This window comes from Dipteris shenzhenensis, chromosome 1 (assembly GCF_047967505.1).
Source record: "Dipteris shenzhenensis isolate YYH24624 ecotype China chromosome 1, Dip_SZ_1.0, whole genome shotgun sequence".
Classification (NCBI taxonomy): Eukaryota; Viridiplantae; Streptophyta; class Polypodiopsida; order Gleicheniales; family Dipteridaceae; genus Dipteris; species Dipteris shenzhenensis.
In genome coordinates this window covers 59636121-59657936 of record NC_141596.1, presented here as the reverse complement: position 1 = coordinate 59657936, position 21816 = coordinate 59636121, and the positions used below count along the sequence as shown (strand labels likewise).

Below are 21816 nucleotides of genomic sequence, written 5' to 3'. Positions count from 1 at the left end.
GTATAAGGATTGAATGCCTTAATTCTTTTTAACCCAAAGAAAAGACTTCTATTGAGTATGAAAAAGGCCTCCAAGAGCAAGCTCAAGGAAGAAATGCATCATGCAAGGCATGCAAGAAACCAATACCCTGGTAAGCCAAAATTAAGCTCCTATAACAGAGCAAGAAAAAAATCCAGGGTTGAGGCTGAAAATGTCACCTCAACCTTGTGAAGGACTTCAAGAAGAACGGGGAGCTACTCCACTCCGTTAGGAAAACAGTCCTCCTGGTAGAGTCTATCTGGGAAGACCCCTACATGCTCCCTCAAATGGCCACCAAGGTGTGTACCGTGTCTGTCCACCGTGTCTGTCCAAATGCTAGCCAATGTGTATGTAGGGTACACCTGGGAACCATCCAAGGCCTTTGTGCATCTAGATCTCCAAATATGCCAAGCTGATATGCATTCCAGAATCTTCCATGAAGTATCCATAGAGGCATGTGCAGATTTGTACGGACAGACAGGGACGCCATCCAGAGAGCATAACTCAACCAAATGACGTCTCTCATAAAACATTTGAGGTCCAAAAAGAGAAGGCCAAGCTACCGAGCCCCAGTTCATGAAGAAAGGAGAATGCCTAAAGGTGCTTAATAAGTTAGCAATCCCTTTCCATACGTATCTCTGCAGTCCCATAGGCAATGCTGAACAAACTCCACAACAGAAAGGCAATGAATACAAGTAAAGTCATCCCCGAACATGGACCTTCACTGGTTCATTGTAGTCCCTCCATGAACAAAAAGCCAAAAGAAAAGAGTTATTTTTCTATTTTGAGGGATTTCTAGAGTCTATTCTAAGAGAATTTTTGCAAACTCAGCAGAAATCTAAAGATTCTCCCAATAAGGATCTCTAGGGGGCTTCCAATCTCTAAGGTTGGGCTGAAACTTCCTAGCCATAATGAACATGTAACAAAAAAAGGGGAGGCTCTTCTATCAGTGCCCTGCATCAATCCATTCCCACTCCTCAAAGTCCATCTGCAAATACTTTATGGGGATACCTCCATAGAGCCGAATACTCCATGAACCAGGGAAATGTGATATGGGTTAGGGTCTAGATACCGTCTTGAAGCCAAAGAGCATTGCTCCACATGACCTACAACCACAAGAGGCTGAGATGGACAATGCACAAGTATATAAGCCGTAGACTTGAACAACTTGCCCCTAACAAGAACATTAGAGACCAAAGCATCCGTGTCTGATCCTCGTAGTCCTACGACCTGAAGTGGGATCCCTAATTGCGTAGGCCCCGATCCAAGTAAACAAAGAGTAAGGCCTATCACCTAGAAGTACCCAATCCAAGGGTATGGCTGCATATGCTCCCTGCACTACCTCTGAGGTGACTTACTAATTGGAGAATCGGATTATCTGACAAGTTTTTGAAATCCTTCCATGAATCCACAGAGGAAGAAGGTCCTCTCTCCCATCTAGACCACTACACATAAGGAGAAGTACAAAGTCGTCTGCCATGATCATCAAGTATATTGTCATTTCACATGACATCCTTCCTATCAATCTCTTCTTGATTGAAGGGGGAACTCTACGAAGAGTACTCTTGAAGCTGGCCCAGGCTTTCTAGATAGCAGTCATAGAAGGGGAGGAGAATTAGAAGCAACTAATCAACCATTCCTCATGTGTTCAGTTCATACTACCTACTAGCATTTCTCGTAGTGCATCGAAGGACGTGAAGGATTGTATTTACAAGATGGGCGAACTTGTGAGGTACTTTACAGGATACAAAATGTGAAGCGTATCAATGCTCCATGCAAGGTTTTCATATTGCTAATATGGTGTACTTTTTTCTTTCTAGGTATGTGAGCTCAAAGGAAATAGATCCCACCATGCTTGAGAATGCTCGAGTTATGTCAGTGGAGGTGGTTTGTTTAGTGGAGGAGACATTTCCACGTTCTATTCTCACAAGCCAACTACATCTCATAGTGCATTTGGTGGATGAGATTGCTATATGCGGTACTGTACATGCACGATGGTTGTTCTTCCTCGAGCGCTTCATGAAGACCTTGAAGGGTTTCGTGAGAAAAGTCCTCTGACTACCACCTTGCAAAATAGGGCTCTACTCTATAAGTCTGGACTAGTGTTTGCCAAACCATCTAGCCCACTCCAAAGAAAATTCATTATCGGTCTCTTGACCGGAGTGATGCAATTCCTAGGATGGTACCAACATGAGCATACAAACGATGCCGTGGTGGCTAGCAGCACTTGGTTGGCCACCACCATGCTGAAAGCCACGATCAAGTTTAGCTGAACTTCAAAAAAGTTCTCCTGATACTCTCCAACAATGGGGCAAATTGCTATGAAGGAGACATGCCCACACCGACGTGGCAACCCAAGTATTTGATAGAAACACCTCCTTTTTTTTCATAACAAAAACTTCTATTAAGTATGAATAAAACCCATGAGAGCAAAAACTCAAGGCAGTAATACATCATGTGGTGCATGAGAAAACACCCCTCGAAAGGAGGTAGAAAACAACCAAGGTTGAGATTGAAAATGCCATGTCAACCCTGTAGTAGTCTTAAAGAAGAAAGGGAAGCCCCACCATTCTCCGAAAAATATAGTTCTCCTAGCAGCTGCACGTGAGGACCCCTGCACGGTCACCTAGATGGCCATCAGTGTATGGATAGTGTTTGTCCATATACTGGCCAAGGTATAAGAAGGGTGGATCTGGGATCCATCCAAAGCCTTTGTGCATCTGGCTCTTCAAATATGCCACGCTATAAGACTCGCCAGTATCTCCCAAGAAGAGTCCACAGATGCATGTACAACTCTGAAAGGTGAAGCTGAAACATCATCTAGAGAGCATGGCTCAACGAAATGGCGATGAATCAATAAAGCCCAAGATGAGTCATGTCTCTCATAGAAGACTTGGGGCCCCGAAAGAGAGCCAAGCAACTGAGCCCCAAGTCATGAAGAAGGGGTGATCAATAAAGGTACTGAGAATCTTGGCTGACCCCTTCCAAATTATCCTGGCTTGTCTGCAATCCCAAAGGCAATGCTGAACTGACTCCACAACAGAGAGGTAGTGAGAACAGGTAGGGTCAACTATGAACCTGAACCTCCAAAGGTTCACGGCAATCTTGCCATGAATGTTCTCGAATAAAAAGAATGTCAACGGGTCCCCCAGTAACACCTAAATGAAGCTGACTGCGAACCAGTTGCCTACGGTGGTGATGTGATACACCACCCAGGACCTGGATATTCGAATTAACAATCCTCATCAAAGAAGGATGAAGAACTCTACCTGTTCTGTTGGTCGAAACAACTCCCTCATGTGTGGTAGAATTCCTAGAGTAGTGTAAAGAAGGAAGACCTAAAGGAGAAAGAGTGCCCACTTGTGTAGAAAATGACGCTCTATCGATAGGAACACCAAGTACCATGTCATCAAATGTAAAGGGCATAAACTCAATCTCTCCGAAGTCAACCCATGGAGAGAGAGAGTTCCTCTCAGCCAAACATGGTGCTGGAGTGCATAAAATCCTTGCTTGCAGAAGAGGGGACGAGGTAGTAACTACCTCCTTCCCTTGATCCGAGGAGCTGAGGTAGAAGCGGGTTGCTTGGATGGAAGACAGGACCTGAATTAGAATCCGTATGCAAGGCATCAATGGCCTCGTCCAAGCCCACACTCGGAGCATCCGTGGCCACAACGGAGAGAGATCACTAGTTGCAACCGAGTCTGGAGTATCAGGCGCTCTAGTAGGTGAGGGATCCAAGGTAAGAGAAGGACCTCCTGAGCTAAAGACTGACAGAGGAGCTGCAACTTTGACTACAACCCACCGGGAGGCGGCAAGTCCTGGATGCGCTACTGGTGCTAGATGTGTTGCTGGCGTTGGGTGAGTGGCACATGCCACTGATGCTAGATGTGCAAGAGATGTCGAAGGAGCGCTACGAGGAGGAGATGCATCAAAATACCTCTTGGGTCTTTTCTTCTTCTTTGGGCACTCTCTTGTGAAAGGTCATGCAAATCTTTCACTGGCCCTGCTTGCAACAATCTTGACTCTCTCACGAAAGAGTGAGCCATATGCTGCTACAGCATGAAACAATGACCCTAACTCTAGGCACCCCATAGACCTGATGACCTATGCTATGGAAGAAGGCAGACCAAGAAGAGGGAATCTTTGTGACCAAGCCAAAAGTAGTTCCAATGGTAGCGGCAAGTCAATGATAAACCTATGGAAGACCGGGAGATCTAATAAAGAGAATTGACCCATTTGTTCTCCTCTATAGGATCGAAACAACGTCACGGGTGAAAGGAAAATTCTGTTGGCGCCAAGCCCCAAGCGGTTAGCCTTGAGCATAGTGCTGCGGCCTTAGGAGAATTGAAAGCCACTTGGAAGAAGCCATGTCCCAATAATTGAATGTACGAATGGTGGGGACCCATGGATGTGCGTGAAAAGAGTGGTGGAGCTTTCAAGCTCTACATCCTTTTTGAGCTGCTGCAACTTGTCTTTTGGAAAAATAACGGTTCTCATGGCCAGTGGAATTGGTCGGGGATTGACTGAATGGGATCCATCCGTCAATCAAAGTCGGAAGGCCGACTCAAACATCGATAAAGCTCCATCCCAAAACCAAGGCTTGAAAGAGGACGCTGAGAGGTGAGGGGAAGAATGAGACACAAATAGGGGCTGAGCTGAGAGAAGGGGCTGAAGGAAGACTGAGGGAGGATAGGAAGAGAAGGAAGAGGCTGAGGGCAGGGATAGAGGGAGACAGGAAGCTGAGAGGCGAGGGGAAGGAGTGCTAGTAGTCGGAGGGCAGAAAGGAGATGGGAGAGGGGCAGTTAGCAGTCAGGGGGGCAGATAGGAGAAGGGAGGGAGAAGTTAGTTGTCGGGGAGGGCTAAGGGGTCAGTTGGGGTGACAGTTAGCAGGTAGGGGAGGCTAGGAGGGGGTCAAGGGGCAGAATGTGAGGGTGGTGGGCCTGTGAGCTGAGGCAGGAGGGCAGATAGAAGGGCGGGGGCGCAGGGAGGACAGGTGGAGGAGAGGGAAGAGAGGCGGGGGTGCAGAGATGGGCAGGGTGGGGGAGCAGAGTGGAGGCTGAGGGAGGCGGGGAGTACAGGGAGAGGCAGGGGGCAACAGGGAGGGGGCAGCAGGGTGAGGGAGAGATGGCAGCAGGGGAGGGGAGATGCAGAGGAGCAGCAGCTCCAACCACTAGAAATTATTTTGAAAAGAGGATATCATAGACTTGTACCTTTGTTGACTAAAAAGCTGAATGGAGATCCTTGTATAGCTGAAATGCCACTTCCAATTTGCAGGAAAAATTCTCCTGCTAATGTAGGATTGAACCGTATAGTCTGAATCCCTGTCACAAAATCTGCTGATGTAATTATTTTTGAGGAGATAGCTTGTGCGTCACCCAGCTGTCCAACAATCTTGACCTGAAGACTCAAGATGTCACCCCTGCCCTGCTCAAAGCCTACAATGTTACCATTAGAATCCCTTTGAGTCACAATGAACTTCGCTTCATCACCTGCTCCAAACTCATGGGAATCATGCCAGGCTCCTGTGCATAATGAGACGTTGATCGGACCTGGAACAGAAATGCATAAGATATTTGAGGTATTTTTTAGAACTGTGCTTTCATGTTAACAATAATTCCACCAACAACAAAGACTCTGATCATTTACCCGGTAGAACTTTGAATGAAAATGGTGATCCCCTTATTTCGTCTTGGGCACTGCCCACATGAAGGTAAAATTCACCGGCTAATGTTGTAGTAAACGAAATTAATTGAACTCCATTAGGCTCAACGTTGACAGAGAACTCAAGAGGTATATTGACTTCATTAGTGCGTCTAGTTATCCTCATAATGAAATTGAATGGCTTTCCAACAAAGTTGTTACCACCTTCATCTTTTTGTGAGACTTGAAAAGTTGCTGTACTACTTGCAGTGAAGATATTGACAGACTCTGGCCAATATCCTATGCAGCTCTTGACTGAGAAAGGGCCTGCAGAAGTTAGAATAACGAATTATGTGATATGTACACATGCATCACTAGCATGTATATGCAATTTTACCAGGAAAACTAAATGGCATGGAATAGATTCTTCCATCACCACATGGCAGTTGAAAGGAACAAAAAGACAAATGCATACAGCTTGAGGCTTATTTACCTGCTATGACAACGAAGGGGAAAGGGGAGCCCCGAATATTAGTTGGACCATTGCCGACCCGAAGCCAGAAGTTTCCTGCCTGGGTTGGGTACCAAGAAATATACCCAAACCCATAGGGAGAATTGTCACAATCATACCTCACAACTTCTGTTGTTAAGGCTACAGTCACCTTGGGGTCATTAGTTACGTACCCTGTGAAATTATAACATTCCACCTTTAGCACAGTGTCACGTGACACAATATTGCCAAAGGTATCCCTTTGGAAGACCTTTAACATTGCTTTCTCCCCAACACGAAATACATTGCCAGTTGGAGTTGTCCAATTGCCAGTGCTTACAGATACAGAGACTGATCCTGGCGAGTCTTGATGATTAGTTTCTTAGCAGTGCATGTTGCACGAAGAACTTTTGCCGCCGTGAGGACAAGAAATCAAAATTATCAACTTGAAAGCACAGGCCTTGAACCACCACACCAACAGTTTGGATAAAATCGAATAGCGTTTGGGTGGTATTATACCTGCTACGAGTGTCGTTATTACAATGCTATCCATGAGTGGGCCACCTGCACTCAAAATATAAGTATAAAATGGTTGTATGCTTGCCTGAGTGTTAGAATACCAACAAAATCCTGTGTAGTATCCCTGAGGAGTAGGACGATCGAGTAAACAGGAGGCAACCTCTATTGGCTCAACAACTTGGTCTATGATTCCCGAGAGTCTGAGTGATTTTGGATGTCCGGTGTTACGTGCTAAAAACACTGCGGCAGGGGGGGTCTCCGTGTAAGGAGCGCACGAGCTACAGGATGTCATCTTTTGACATTCAGCCTCGTAGCTGTATGTGCATAATGGATTTTCCAGGCGATTGCAACGCGGAGCAAGGTTTTTATTACAGTCGCATGCAGGTTTGAAGGCCCACATCTCAAAATACATTCGTTGTCCTTCCCTCACCACAATTGCCTCATCGACAGCACCTCGCCACTTAAATCTTGTGCACCAGATACTGGGTCCCTGACTCGCTGGAAGGACAAGATTACTTTCTGTGCCTGCCAAAGAGCAAGTGATTAACGGATGGCAGGAGAATTATGCACGGAGATCACATATTGACGATCGGAGAGCTGAAGCTTACAGCGTATGGCGAGGAACAACAGCCACGGAATAAGCCACGGAATATGTATGCTTTTCAGCAGCAGAGCAGCTTCGCATGTCACTCCAGAAGCTTGCCCGTCTGGCATTAGGCTTGAGATCACCACTCCCTTAATCGGTTCAAGATGTTTGTCTCCATAGTCTGGGTTGTCGTTGCCTTCACAATTCTTCCGTCAACTTCCAACGAACTTCGACTTTCATGGTTTCCATCAACTTCCAACGAACTTCGACTTTCATGGTTTCCATCAACTTCCAACGAACTTCGACTTTCACGGCTTTCATCAACTTCCAACGAACTTCGACTTTCACGGCTTTCATCAGACTTGGTTTTCTGTACGATTTCATGGTTTCCATCAACTTCCAATGATGACTTGAACTTGATTGAAGAGAGGGACGGGGGCCAACTAACGGGCTGGGCCACCGGCCACTAGTCGGAGGCCATCGGGGATCGAAGCTTCCGACCATCAGGAGTGGGGAATGATGTGGCATTTTCTTGTTGGTTGGTTTGATGGCTTGTCGTGTGGCATGTGGCGAAAAGGTGAGAGTGTTGGCGAAACAGTGGAAGCGATGGCGATGCATGACATGTGGCATGTGTGGCGGTCATTTTTTATTAGCAACGTGCGAGTGCTCCCTGGTATTGGCGATGCATGACATGTGGCATGTGTGGCGGTCATTTTTTATTGGCAACGTGGGAGTGCTCCCTGGTATAGCTGGTTTTCCCAATGTAGTCTTGCTGCCTCTTTCTCATTATGGAAAGCGGTGCATCTAACGGTCTTGATTTCTCCTTCGACGACCAGCGTCGCTGACGAATGGTTTTTCTTGGCGAAAATGTATTGATCCTCAATGCTCAGGGTAGCTTAGGCTTTTATCTTAGTCACTCGTATGGGGGCGTGCTATTGGCAATTTCAATTTAAATACAACACAAAAAAGGAAAACAAGTTGAATGACTTTTGTCATTTATAAGGCCTGCCCAAAAGGAGTTGGAGCAAGGCTCCAGCTTCTTGGCTGCATCGGGCTTGGAGATCGAGAGCGAGAGAGAGAGAGAGAGAGAGAGAGAGAGAGAGAGAGAGAGAGAGAGTTGAGGAGAAGTGGGAGAAAAATGGTGGAGCAAAAAAAGAAACAATAAAAAAATAAGCATTTTCTCTTTGGAAGCAGGCCTCGCCTTCACTAAGGCCTCCCCGTGGTGGCAGGCCAAAAAAGTTTTGGTAGAGAATTTGGCACATGGTTTAGTAATGAGTTCATTAGGTCAAGTTACCATTTAAATGGTGATTAGTGTGAGGGTTAGTTGTAGTTTAGGTGTAGTTAAGGGGTTCATAATCTTTGTTAGGGTTTAGGGTTTTATCTCTTGCATGCTTGTTCGCGGCTGCCCTCTGTTGCTCCTGTCGATTGCTCTAGTATCTCTTCACGTCAATGTAGATCTTCGTTTGTAGCAAATGCTTCATGTCTCCTCGCGTTGTCACTCTGCTTCGCTTCCAATCTGCAGGAAGCTAAGGTTGGATTATGGACTATCGCTCTATTCTTTGTTTGGAATTTGCAGGAGCCTTAGCTTGTCATGTGGTTTACTTAGCATGCCAGCTATGGATACGTTCATGAGAAGTGAAGACAGAATAATATTACCTCCGTGGTTGCTAGATCTTTGCACTCGTCAATACTCTTGTTGCGTCTAGCATGTGGAGTCTTTCATGTCTTTTGGACCTTTGCTCTTGTTGTCCACATTCTTGATGCGTGCAAACGTGCTTTGATTCAAACAATATGGCTCGTCCATTTCATGACACGTTGCGATATGCATTTGGTGCAAAGTTCGACAAGTATGGTGCGGGTTAATGTGTGTTTTTGGATAATCATTTTATTTGTAGCTTAAATTTACAATTTCACTGCATGGGTACTTACGTATGTATCCAACTGGAATGAGCACTGATAGAAGATGGCTACTTATGGCGTGGTGAAATTGACTGTAATGACAGATTTGATTGTAGATTTAGATGTACGTAGGTGTTGCCCAACTCGAGTAGTAATGAACCAAAGCATACTTACAATAATATTGAGGAAATAGTAACTTTTATAAATGAATACATCACATGTGATAAAAACTTCCTAAACAGAAAATATGAAAGAGATTCAAACACAGCGACATACATCAACATGTACCAAAAAACAAAACAAGATATGTTGATTTCACTATCCTAAACCACCAATAAATGAAACAATGATACTCACACTCTTACTAGGCAAAGAAAGATCCAAATATCAAGAAATACACAAGGAAACCCAAGATGAACTTCATAATTTGCACTATGAAAAATCCCTCTCTTTCAATAAATGGCTAGCTCATTTGCAACTTGACTTAGAATCATACATACTCTCAATTAAATCAAACATAACAAAACCAAAATTATTTCTTAAATGAGAACCTAAAGACATTCTTACTAATGCTTTTAATAAGAAAATCACTTCTACTGATGGCAATCAAACGTGGATATACAATTCATCATGGATCCATATGCCGCAACTCCATATTGTACATCATATATAACAAAAATGGACAATTTATCAACACAAACGAAAGACAACACAGAGCATTCATGATGAAAAGAAAAGATAAACTTCAAAATCTTGACAATGAATCAACAAAAGTTTAATGTCAAACAATCATTGGCAAATACACAAGAAGGCAAGACATGGATGACATTTACCTTGCAACATTTGCGTCTGAAGACAATCACACCTATAACACTTCCAAGAAATGAATAACACCAAGGATTCTTAGGTTTGTAAGTTTAACAAATACAAGGACCTAGAGATCTATGATTGTGAACAATTGCTATTGTATTACCCATTTACAACAGATGAAAATCAAGAATTGCTACTATACTATATGGAACTTGGCAAAGAGCATCCTATGCAAGATGAACAACTATAGAAGAAAAGAATGCAATGAAAATGCAGATTATGAAAACATCATAGAGCAAGATAACAACATGGTACAAACCAACACAACATTTCCTGACCGAAACACAAATCATAATGATAATGGATACTCATGTATGAGACGTGGTGGAAAACAAGAAAATATGCATGCCCAATGATGCAAACGGTAATGGATGGGCATGATACTTTGCACGATACTTGATGTATCCCATCTCCAATAAGTGTTGCCCATACTTATAACCTGTGGTGCATCCTCAGAGTGTCTCACTATCCTAAACTCAACTAGATCTCTCGAGTACTCTAAGGGGAAGTAATAAAAAATCAAGTAAATTCATCTATCTGCTTCCCATATGCACATTGAAGTCACCTAAGAGGAGGATCTTCATGACTCTGTGATATCCACATATATCGCCTCGTATGGGTTGTGAACCTCTGTGGTGAACTCATACGCATAGGATGAAGTAGAGGCTAACAACCACGGTGGTGGACTATACATCCTATGAATACCTCTCACAATGAGGATATAGAAAATGCGTACAAGCCATGCCTTGCAGAAATGCTCCCACCTATCGACACTTGCTCTAAAACCCACAGTCATGTGCTACCACATGGCGTGTATGGTGTAAATAATATTCTACTAGATGGTGACAAGAGTGACTGCTGAGGGAGCCTCATGCTCTCCCATCATCGAGTTGCAAACGGGCAACTCAAACGTTCCAGCTAGTGATGTTGGACACTATCTCCCAAACACTATCTTCTGACGAAGACATAGGGCATGCGCGACTGGGAGGCACCGCATCATAAGCCTCAATCCTAATCACCTACCAACCCTAAATCTGACAACTAGAGAGGTAGGATCGATAGAGAAAGCATGGCCCACCATTAGTGAGCCACGCAACCATCCCCCGTGTGAAGTCTCTACAAGATACTATAATGAAAATCAGATGTGTATCAAGCAATTGAGCATGCATCCACACATGTTGTGCATGCTTCTCCTTCCATATCATAGAAATATGTGGTTTTAGATATGATCTGAAAAGAATTTCCACACCTCCAGAGCCTCGTATCTCACTGTCTCTCCTGATCTCCTTCCTATGAACCGAGTCCCAGGTGTATCCGGTATCCATCTCTTTGGACTCTCATGTGTCTCTATATAGAAGACCACATCTTTTTCAGTGTAAGTCTCTGAGAACCACCCTGGATTAGACCAAAGGGTGCCATTGCAGTTCCACACTGCCATACGCAATCTATTCTTTGCCCCCGTCTGGTAGGTCTGAAGCATCATGTGATGTCCATCTCCCCGTCTCCCCTTTTTGCCCTTTTTGCTCTCTCTCAAATAATCACTTTGCCATCTTGTAGGTAGCCCACTTCCCCTCTTATCTTGCTGCCATCACGCGTACCATCCCCCCTCTCCAACGCTGTTACTGCAAGAGTGTGAGAACATCATCAAAAAATGTCCTAGTTCCCTTCAGTGTGGCCGTCATGCGCATGAGGGTGGACCTATTTGTTGTTAGTTGGTGCATCGGCCTTGCCCACTCTACCAGCTGCATCACGAGTAAAGTTGACACCCATCTTGGTGAACAATGGTTTGGTCTTATCTTCTTCCAAGGCATCGGATATGAACTTCTTCTTGGGTGCTGATGTATCTTTTTTAATTACCTTTTTCCAATTTGGCATCTTCGTCGCTTTCCCCTTGGTGACTTGCTACGTGAATGCAACAGATTTCCCTTGCATGGTGGCATGCATAGCTACCATCTCTTTTTTGGGTTTTTCATTCTCACATTTTCGCTCAATTGACACCAAGCCCAAGAGAAGAAGTGAAGAAAGAAAGAAAACAAAGATATATTAACTTTTCCAAGCGGCCTCATGGGCCTACGAGACAAAGCACAAACACCAAAAAGTGATTTACTACATTTGGATAACGAGAGAGTCATTGGAGTGCATAAAGCAGCTCCTCCTAAGTAATTATAATCATAACTACGTTATAGTACTATCATAGAATAGCCTGAATAACATCAGCTTTTTGGGTTTGGAATGGAAATCCCTAATCAATGCTAAGGTAAAGAACTCCAAGAGAGGGTGTTAGAAAATACCCAACAGAGGGTACACGCAACGGAAGACTTACAGTAATGCCCAGGAGCTCACACAGTGTGCGGTGTGGGTGTGGAATCACAAACTTCTTTACTTATGTGCATTCAATGGATGTGCAGACTCATCAATAGACAATGAACCAACCAGATAGAGAAACCACCAAAATATATATTTCCGTCCACAACTATGGACACAATACAAGAGAGACAGATCCAGAGTCCCACCAATGGTGTGGTCCTCTGATCTTACCACAAAGTCCTTCTCCTATCTGCTGGCTATCTCTAGACTCGAGTCCGCATGCTCCAATTCGAGCTTTTGTAGACTTTCCGTCCAGATCCCTTCCACCCTGCTGTCTTTGCACCAGCCTAGGTGGGCAGCACTCTGAGCTAGGTCTGCAGCTCTACAGCCCACTTGAATCCTCCTAGAGAGAGGCCCACAGGTGCCTGTTCTGCTGCTGCTCCTGCTCCCTGAACTGCTGCTGCAAGTGATGTGAAATGAGGCCTGAATGGCCTCTTTATATAGGCCCCAAGGCCTGCAAAAATACCGACTGGTCAGCCCTAATCTGGCCGACTCAGTCTGTCTGAAAACGGACCCCACAGCTCCCCATTTATGGGACTGTGGGCTGCCCTTTTGGGGCTCTCATTACAAGGCCCCTTGGCCCACCTTTCAAGGGCAGATGCCCTACTATATATACAGGGTCCAACCCCCCCAAAACCTACTGCAAACAGTGCGCCTCCATGTCCTAGATCCATCGCAATCTGTCCCAGACTGTCTTGCCTCTGCTCCGGGCTTGTTCCAGCTCTAGGGCTCCTGCCTGAGCTCCGTACGTGACCCTGAAACCAGCCGTACAGCAGGCGTCTGTAATCCGTACAGATCTGCCATGCTTCCGCACTCTCCTGGCCCTCTGTCCTGCCCATAACAGTTCTAGATGTGCTGCCCACATGACAGCCATGATGCTGTCTATGTGGCAGCCCCTTTCTCTCTTTTTCTGTTGGGTACTGCCCTAGGTCTCCCTCCCCCATGCTCTCCTCATATGGGAGCTTACAGATGGGGAGGTGACCTTTCCAACAGAGGGAGGGTAGGGGAGGGGAGGGGAGGGGAGGATAAGGTAAAGAGCTCCAAAGAGAGGTGAACAGAATTCATAGGAGGGGGTGAGGGGTGAAGAATATGGCCATCAGAGAGAAGGTGGAGAGGGGAGGGGATGAAGAGGTCAAGAAGCTTCTCTAGACTACAAACACGTTCCATACACCACCAAGAACCTAGGGAACCCTCCTAGAGACCTATCCCTAATATGGCCACTGCCTCCAAGGTGGTGACACTTGAGGCATAACATGAACTTCGTCAAATAAACTAGCGAACAAACGCATGTGGGTTAGACGGATTCACACCCTATCAATGACAAACATGGTTTTGTAGCCTCTCTTGTAATGGACTACAGAGGTAGCTATGCTAATCAGACTACTTGCAATGCAATGTACAAAACATCTCAGACATCGTGAAACTTCAGCCCACCACAAAACAACCATGGCAATTTTGGAAAAGCAGGTCCTTTGGAAACCGGTCCGTCTCATCCATGAAACTTCTGTGATAATCTCAGTCACAAGCCATTGATATCTCCCTAAAACCTGATGAAGAAGCAAAGACCGTGACCAGATGGCCCCAGACTCAGCCTGTTCCTCCAACATTCTGCCAACTGCCCTACAAATATTCACCCAATACACATTTTACTATGGCACTACAGACCTGAGTCACGAGTCCACCAGAATCTTCAAGATGCCCATTACCACCATAAGATAGAACCAACGTGTCAACATCTCGTGACCTATACTAGTCATCCTTGAACAGACAAACTTGAAACAACCTGGATCTTCGCAAGCACCATGCATCAACGGTTTGTTTTACCCACCCATCATTTGGCACCACTGACAATCCTCGAATCCCGTGTAGAGAGATCCTTCATGTCACGAGGACGTGATGGTGATGGTGATGGTGAATCGTCCAAACTACTCCCGTGTAGAGAGATCCTTCATGTCACGGGGACGTGATGGTGATGGTAAAGTGTCCAAACTAACTGTTACTGAATTTAGCCTAGGGTGCCAAGCTAGGGGCCTTAGTTAATGCCCAAAAGGTACCTATGATTTCATGTGCAATAAGTGCAACTCCTAGTGCTATTAGAGTGGTTTCAGTTTCTAAGGTCATTGGTTTGGTTCAGTGGGGTCATCCTTTAAAAATTGACCCCCTAAAGATCCTACAAACTAGGGTCATTGGTTCCAAGCATTAGGGTCATGGTTTGCCAACTAACCCCCTAGGCCCATGCCTCATTTGCCATGTGTCTATGTGTGGAGCTTGTGTGGCCTCTCTGCTTGCCTTGTGGCACCTGGGTGTCACCTCTGGAAGCACCTAGAGCCCTTCCTTTCCCTTCCTTGCTGTTTTGAGTCTTCTTCCCTACCAGAGGTCTCTCATTCTGAAGATGGCGGATTTTTGCCACTCCTCTCTAGCTGGTGGCTGAAGTGGTTTTGGAGCTTTCTTCGTGACAGTTCTCCTCCCCTTGGTGTTTCCTCTTGCTTGCATGCTTCCTAGACTTGGATGCCTCCATTTTGGGCCATTTCTAGAGGTTTTCTTGACTTTCTTCGCGACAAAAATCTTCCCTTCTTGCATCTCAGACCATATACTTAGATGCCTCACTTCTAGCTTCTATCTGGTGCAAGGCGCACTGAGATTTGAGGTGTTTGTGGGCTAGAATCTTCATTCTAGTGGACACAATCATGGCGGATCTATTACAGCTTGCTGGACCCTCTCTTTCTTGATTTCTAGTGCTGGAAGTCAGCCATAGGCAGCTCTCTCCTACCACAGTCAACTATATGTTGTTCAACCATCTTCTGGGGCTGTTTGGAGCTGAAACAAGCTTCATTTGTTGGCCGGATTCTTATCTTCTCCTTCTGCTTCATGCTACTGTCATTCTTGCTGAGTTTTTGTGAGGTTGGATGTCCTCCCTGTTACGCTCTAGCCGAGGTAGCATGACCTCGGAAGAATCAGTCGACATTTCCCTTATAGGATCTATCTCTGTAAAATAGGTGTTTGCGCTTTATGTAAATGATCGGGAGGGATTAATGTCAAGGTCCTAGGTGAGGGCTGATAGCACCAGACTAGATAGATCTGAGACCAAGGGCCTAGTGCAAAGATTGTGCCTAGGGGCAAGGAATTAAATGCATCCCAAGAGAGGGGTGAAATGTTGCATTAGGAAGGCCCTATATGGATGACATGTGGCATCTAGATCTATCTAGGGATTTGGGGTCTGCTAAGGCTAGTGAGAGAAGGAAGAATGGGATTTACGTGATTTTGATGATTGATCTCTCTCTTGCTTGGAAGTCTTGGCAGAATAGGCTGGGAGGAAAAATCAAGGTGCTACTCCCGTGATAAGAGAGATAAGGCTAGTATAGAGAAGAGGAAGATGACAGTTGGTATCAGAGCAGAAGGTTGGAATGAGAGAATGGACGAACGCGTCGCAGAGTTGAGAAAGAAAAGAATCGACGTTAGTCAGCGGATAGGCTGAGGGGAGACACCGATTGGATGCAGTGGCCGTGAGCGGCGAAATTGAAGGCTGGCTGGTCGACGAGCAGTAACGGGCTAACGGCAGTAGAGAATCGTCGATCATACGGTGGTGCGTGAAGGTGCTACGTCGACGGACGGTAGCTGGTGACGGATTAACCGAGGGTGACGACGAGGTCTGTGAGGAGCGGCACTCACGTGGACCCACGAACGGGCTGATGTAGCGATTCGACGAAGTTAGCTGGTAGGTGGCGCAGAACGACGGAGCGCAGGAACGTGGTGGTCTACGACGGAATGAAGACTAACAGGGACTTACGTTAACGGAGGTCTTCGGTGAGATTTGTGGAAAGGGCAACGCGCAGGCAGGAGTACGGGGGGATCTGAGAACCTGTGACGACAGAATATAGTTGACAGCACGTCGCCATCTGTTCCGCCGTAGCCTTGGCCCTCCAAGCTCACGTAGACAGCTCGTAGTTGGGACTTCTTTGGCCACCAGTTCCGCTTATATGCTGTAGCTAGTTGATTGCAAATTGCTCGGGCTGCAAGCTGTGGGATTCGAAGTCCAGGGAGCACTCTATCTATTTTCCTTTTGGTTTTCATTATTCCTGTTTTGTCGGAAGCAGTTAGACTTTTGTGGTTGTAGCAGAGGTCGCAGTTTATGATGCTATAGCAAGAACAAATTATGCTTGAGCAGATGCCTGTGTGCACAGTTAGAATTAGACTGCAGGAATTTCCCTAGTATAGGGAAAAGCGCCATCTGTGATATATGCCTGTATTAAATGCTTGATCAGTGTGAATGTGGGATTGCAGGAATTCCCTAGTATAGGGAATTGTGTTCAGAGTGTCAGTACCCTGAATTGTGTCAGCTTGTGATTTCAGTGTTCTAGGGGTGTTTTTAAAAAAAAAAAAAAAAGCCCCAAACCAAAACACCTACTGAACAAATGGAAGCAGAAGAAGGGGCTTCCAGGAGGGACCCTGGTGAATCAGGAGTCCGGCCGACCCAGCAGGGATCGCGCCCAGTAGCTCATACTTTATCTGGCAGGATTGCATTGCTGGAGGATGCCTTGCAACAGTTGTTAGCGCAGCAATTACAAGCCAACGCAGGGCAATCTGAACTTAGGAGAGTGCTACAGAGTATGTCTGCCAGACCTTCTCGAGAAGAGAAGGGAAAGGCTCCAATGGAACTGGAGTCTAGTGTTCATACGGTCGAGCCTAGGAAGGCTAAAGTGCCAAATATTGCTAATTACAGACCGGAAAAGTATTCTGGTCGGATGAACGACCGTAGCTCCGATGTCATTGAGACCTGGTTACACAAATGGGACGAGGCGTTCGCCATTTGTGAGATCAAAAATGACATAAAAAAGATCCGCGAGGCCACCCATATGTTTAGTGAGGCTGCGGATCGGTGGTGGATTAAACAACAAAAGGATGGCATAGCATCCACTACCTGGGAGGGGTTTAAAAGAGAGTTCAGGAAACACTTCTTACCTCCTGACGAGGCATCCCGAGCTTGGGATCAATATAGGAACCTTCGTCAGAGAAATTTATCAGTGGCAGAATACACTGATAAGTTTCGAGAGAGTGTAATGAAGGTTGACGAACCCCTGCCTCAATCAATCCAAGTGAAAGATTTCATATTTGGATTGAATGATCGAATAAAAATGGAAGTTCGGGCTAAGTACGCGAACACGCTAGATGATGCAATAGCTATAGCCCTGAACTACGAGGATGCCAAGGGCAGCAAGCCAAGTGGGTTTGCACAGGTCGGAACCCAGTATGGGTATCCGAAGAAGTCTGGGTTTAAGAAGAAGTGGGCTAGTAGAGGGAGTGGTTCGCAGCTGAGTGGTCAAGCCAAGCAGGCGAGACCGGCTGAAACTCCTAAACCAAGTACCACCATTGGAGTGAAGAGAAAAGTAACCCCAATGGCAGCCCGGGCTTGGTCTAAGTCTCCCTTGAACCCAGAACAGCGGGAAAAAGCGAGGAGAGAAGGCTTATGCTTTGGTTGCCTTCAACCTCATCAGTGGAGAGATTGTCCACGTAATAAAGATCGTCGGATGGCTGAGATGGTGATCTCAGAGTGCGACGTGGAGATGCAGGGAAGTCCCAGAGCGGAAGAGATGCAGATTCAGCTAGCGGGATCTTCTCAGAGGTTAGTACCTTGTTTGTTCTGTGTGTCTGTTACTAAGTTAGTGACGAGTGCACCTGATAACATCCTATCTAAGCCCGCAGCAACGGGGTATACAGCCTTCAATGATACGGAGTTAATCAAAATGAAAGGGCAAGTGACCAGTCATGATGTCATTGTGTTGTTTGACTCAGCGTCAACTCACAATGTGATTAACTCCAAGCTCGTGAAGAGGCTGAAATTAAAGACAAGTCCATCTGACTATGCGTATACAGTCAGGATGGCCGATGGAAGTTCAACTGAAGTATGGGACTAAAGGGTTACCCAGTTAGAGCTTCGGATTCAGGACTATGCTGAGAAGCTTGATTTTGAAATAACCAAGCTTGCTCATGCGGATATAGCCCTGGGAATGGCGTGGCATTCTAGGAAGAAGCCAGCCATTGATTGGAAAAAGCACGTATATCAATTCAAGATGAATGATGTGCTTTATGTATTGCGAGGTGAAAGAGATATACCTCAGGGACCGTTGGTTTCCGTGATGGAAATCAGAAAGGCTCAAGTAGAGTCTTTATACCTTTGCACAGCATCGGTAGAGTCGGTGGATGAGTCTTCGGCTAGCACTGATGTTACACAAAGTGATGAGATGGCCAAGCTGGCTAATCTTATAACAGAGGAGTTCTCTGAATGTTTTAGGGATGAACTACCTTATGGGTTACCTCCAGAGCGGAAAGTTCAGCATAAGATTGAACTGATCCCGGGGGCAGAACCTGTAAATAGACCTCCCTATAGAATGAGTTTTACTGAAGAAGCGGAGGTGCGTAGGCCGCTGGAAGAATACCTCAAGTTGGGGCAGATTCAACCAAGTTTCTCACCTTTTGCTTCGCCAGTGATATTAAAGAGGAAAAAGGATGATACGTTTCGCCTCTGTATAGATTACAGAGCATTAAATAATATCACTGTTAAGCACAGGTATCCGATGGCTCGGATTGATGATTTGCCAGATGCATTACATGGAGCCGTGATTTTCAGCAAGATAGATCTTAAGTGCGGCTATCATCAGATCCGGATTAGAGCTGAGGATGTGCATAAAACCGCTTTTAGAAGCAGGTTTGGTCATTATGAGTTTTGGTAATGCCCTTCGGACTTACCAATGCTCCAGCAACCTTCGTCATGCTTATGAACGATTTACTACGTCCGTATATCGGAAAGTTCGTAGTACATTTCATTGACGATATCTTGATATTCAGTAAAAGTGTTACTGAGCATTGTGAACACTTAAGGATAGTGTTCAGTACTTTGAGGAAAGCCAGTCTTTACGTGAATAAAAAGAAAACTATACTGTGTATGGTTAGGCTTGAGTACTTAGGGTTCATAATTACTCCACAGGGGGTAGAAATGGATCCGAAGAAAGTGGCTGCGATACTAACTTGGCCAATCCCTCAGAGTCTGACCGCGTTGCGATCATTCTTAGGATTTGTCCAGTTTTATAGAAGGCATATCAAAAAATATTCCGAAATAGTATCGCCATTGACTGATCTGACCTCAGATAAAGTACCTTTTATTTGGGGACAGAATCAACAGGAAAGTTTTAACACCATAAAACAAGCTGTGGTCTCAGGACCGGTGTTAAAAATAGTTGATCCCCAGAAACCGTTGTTCCTAGAAACCGATGCAAGCGGCATTGCGGTAGGAGCAGTCCTCCTTCAAGAGGGAAGGCCAGTAGCCTTCGAAAGCAAGAAGCTTTCTCCCTCTCAAAGGAATTGGCCAACTCATGAATTGGAGTTGTATGCTGTTATCCATGCTTTGAAAACATGGAGGCATTATCTGTATGGTTCAGAGTTTTATGTGGATGTGGATCATGATACTCTGAAACATTTCTGTAAACAGCCTGACTTGAGGGGCCGCCAAGCTAGGTGGGCAGAGCTCATGCAGAAGTTTAATTTAACGATTCAGTACCGAAGAGGAAAAGACAATAAGGTAGCTGATGCGTTGTCTCGCATTATGCACAACCTGAGTTTCACGGTATTAGAGAGTGCTCTAATGACCGAGATCAGAGAAACTCAGAAGGTGGACGAGTTTGTCCAGAGCTTATGGCCTAAGGCTCATGTGTTAAAACCCGGGGAAAATGAAAAGGATGACCTGGCATCCAGAAAAGGCCAAACTTATGCAAGATATACCATAAGGGATGGTATGCTAGTTAGAAATGGCAAGGTTGTAGTACCTGGTTAGAATGATCTCAGGCAGAGAGTCATTCGACAATGCCATGATAGCCCGTGTGCGGGACATCCAGGAGTCGAGAAGACATATGATCTCGTGAAGCGAGATTTCTTTTGGCCAAAGATGAAAAAGCATATTCATGAATATGTGACACGGTGTTTCTCGTGTCAGGTAAGTAAGGCCGAGCGGGTGAAGCCACCCGGACTTTTACAGCCCTTGGAAATACCACTAAGTAAGTGGGAGAGCATTTCCATGGATTTTATTGTAGGGCTACCTGCAACGCAAGGAGGGTATAATTCTATCCTTGTGGTGGTTGATCGTCTAACCAAGATGGCTCACTTCATTCCGACTAGAGAGTCTGTTAGTGTCCCGCAAGTAGCGGATTTGTTTATTAGACATATATTTCGTCTGCATGGATTGCCTAGATCCATAGTGTCAGACAGAGATGTCAGATTTACCGGTCATTTTTGGACAGCGGTATTTGAGACACTGAGGACTGAGTTAGGAATGAGTAGTGGGGATCATCCTGAGACGGATGGTCAGACGGAGAGAGTCAACCAGACTTTAGAGGATATGCTGAGGGCATATGTGTCATTGAGGCAACATACATGGGACAAGTGGTTGCCATTGTTGGAGTTTGCCTACAATGATAGGAAACATTCATCTACTGGGTTCAGTCCGTTTGAGCTGAACTATGGTTATAGACCAGCTCCAAATATAGTTGGAGTACCTCAGAAAGTGCCTAGTGCCGCGAACTTTGTAGTTCAGATGCGGGAGATGCTAGCACTCGCGAGAGCTAATATCCGCCAGGCTATGGATAGAGCCAAGGTGTATGATGCGGATGAAAATCGGTCTATAAGAGTATTTGAAGAAGGAGAAAAAGTTTTTCTCAGAATTCCTTCGCACTCGAAGTCGTTGACTTCAGGAGAGTGTGCTAAGTTATCACCTCGATACTGTGGGCCGTGGTTAATTCTAAAGAGAATAGGCAGTGTAGCCTATAAATTAGAATTGCCACAGGGGTGTAAGGTGCACCCGGTTTTTCATGTTTCACGTTTAAAGAAATTTTTACATACTGGTGACTCACTAATCGAAGGTGTGGTTTTGTTTCAGGAGATAGAGGATATTGCAAGGCGCAAACCAATAAGAATCCTGGACCAAAGAACAATGCAAATACGAAATCGAAGATACCCACGGTGTTGGTTGCATGGCATGGTCAGCCTCTATCCGAAGCTACCTGGGAATCCGTATATCAGCTGCGGAGAGTGTTCCCAGACTTTATCATCGAGGACGCTGATGTCTGAAGAGGGAAGGAATGTTACGCTCTAGCCGAGGTAGCATGACCTCGGAAGAATCAGTCGACATTTCCCTTATAGGATCTATCTCTGTAAAATAGGTGTTTGCGCTTTATGTAAATGATCGGGAGGGATTAATGTCAAGGTCCTAGGTGAGGGCTGATAGCACCAGACTAGATAGATCTGAGACCAAGGGCCTAGTGCAAAGATTGTGCCTAGGGGCAAGGAATTAAATGCATCCCAAGAGAGGGGTGAAATGTTGCATTAGGAAGGCCCTATATGGATGACATGTGGCATCTAGATCTATCTAGGGATTTGGGGT

General features: G+C 45.5%; 1 protein-coding gene across 1 annotated transcript in view; it reads right to left on the bottom strand.

Moving 5' to 3' along the window:
- Positions 1-7381, bottom strand: part of LOC147906132 (uncharacterized) — a 320331-nt gene extending 312950 nt beyond the window's left edge. The window contains exons 1-5 of the mRNA XM_087386859.1: positions 7276-7381; positions 6668-7192; positions 6152-6505; positions 5665-5985; positions 5229-5567 (exon numbers count right to left, since the gene is read on the bottom strand). Of these exons, the coding sequence (XP_087242985.1) occupies positions 5229-5567; positions 5665-5985; positions 6152-6505; positions 6668-7192; positions 7276-7381 (1645 nt within the window). The remainder of the gene's footprint in view (positions 1-5228; positions 5568-5664; positions 5986-6151; positions 6506-6667; positions 7193-7275) is intronic.
- Between the last annotated feature and the right edge of the window lie 14435 nt (positions 7382-21816).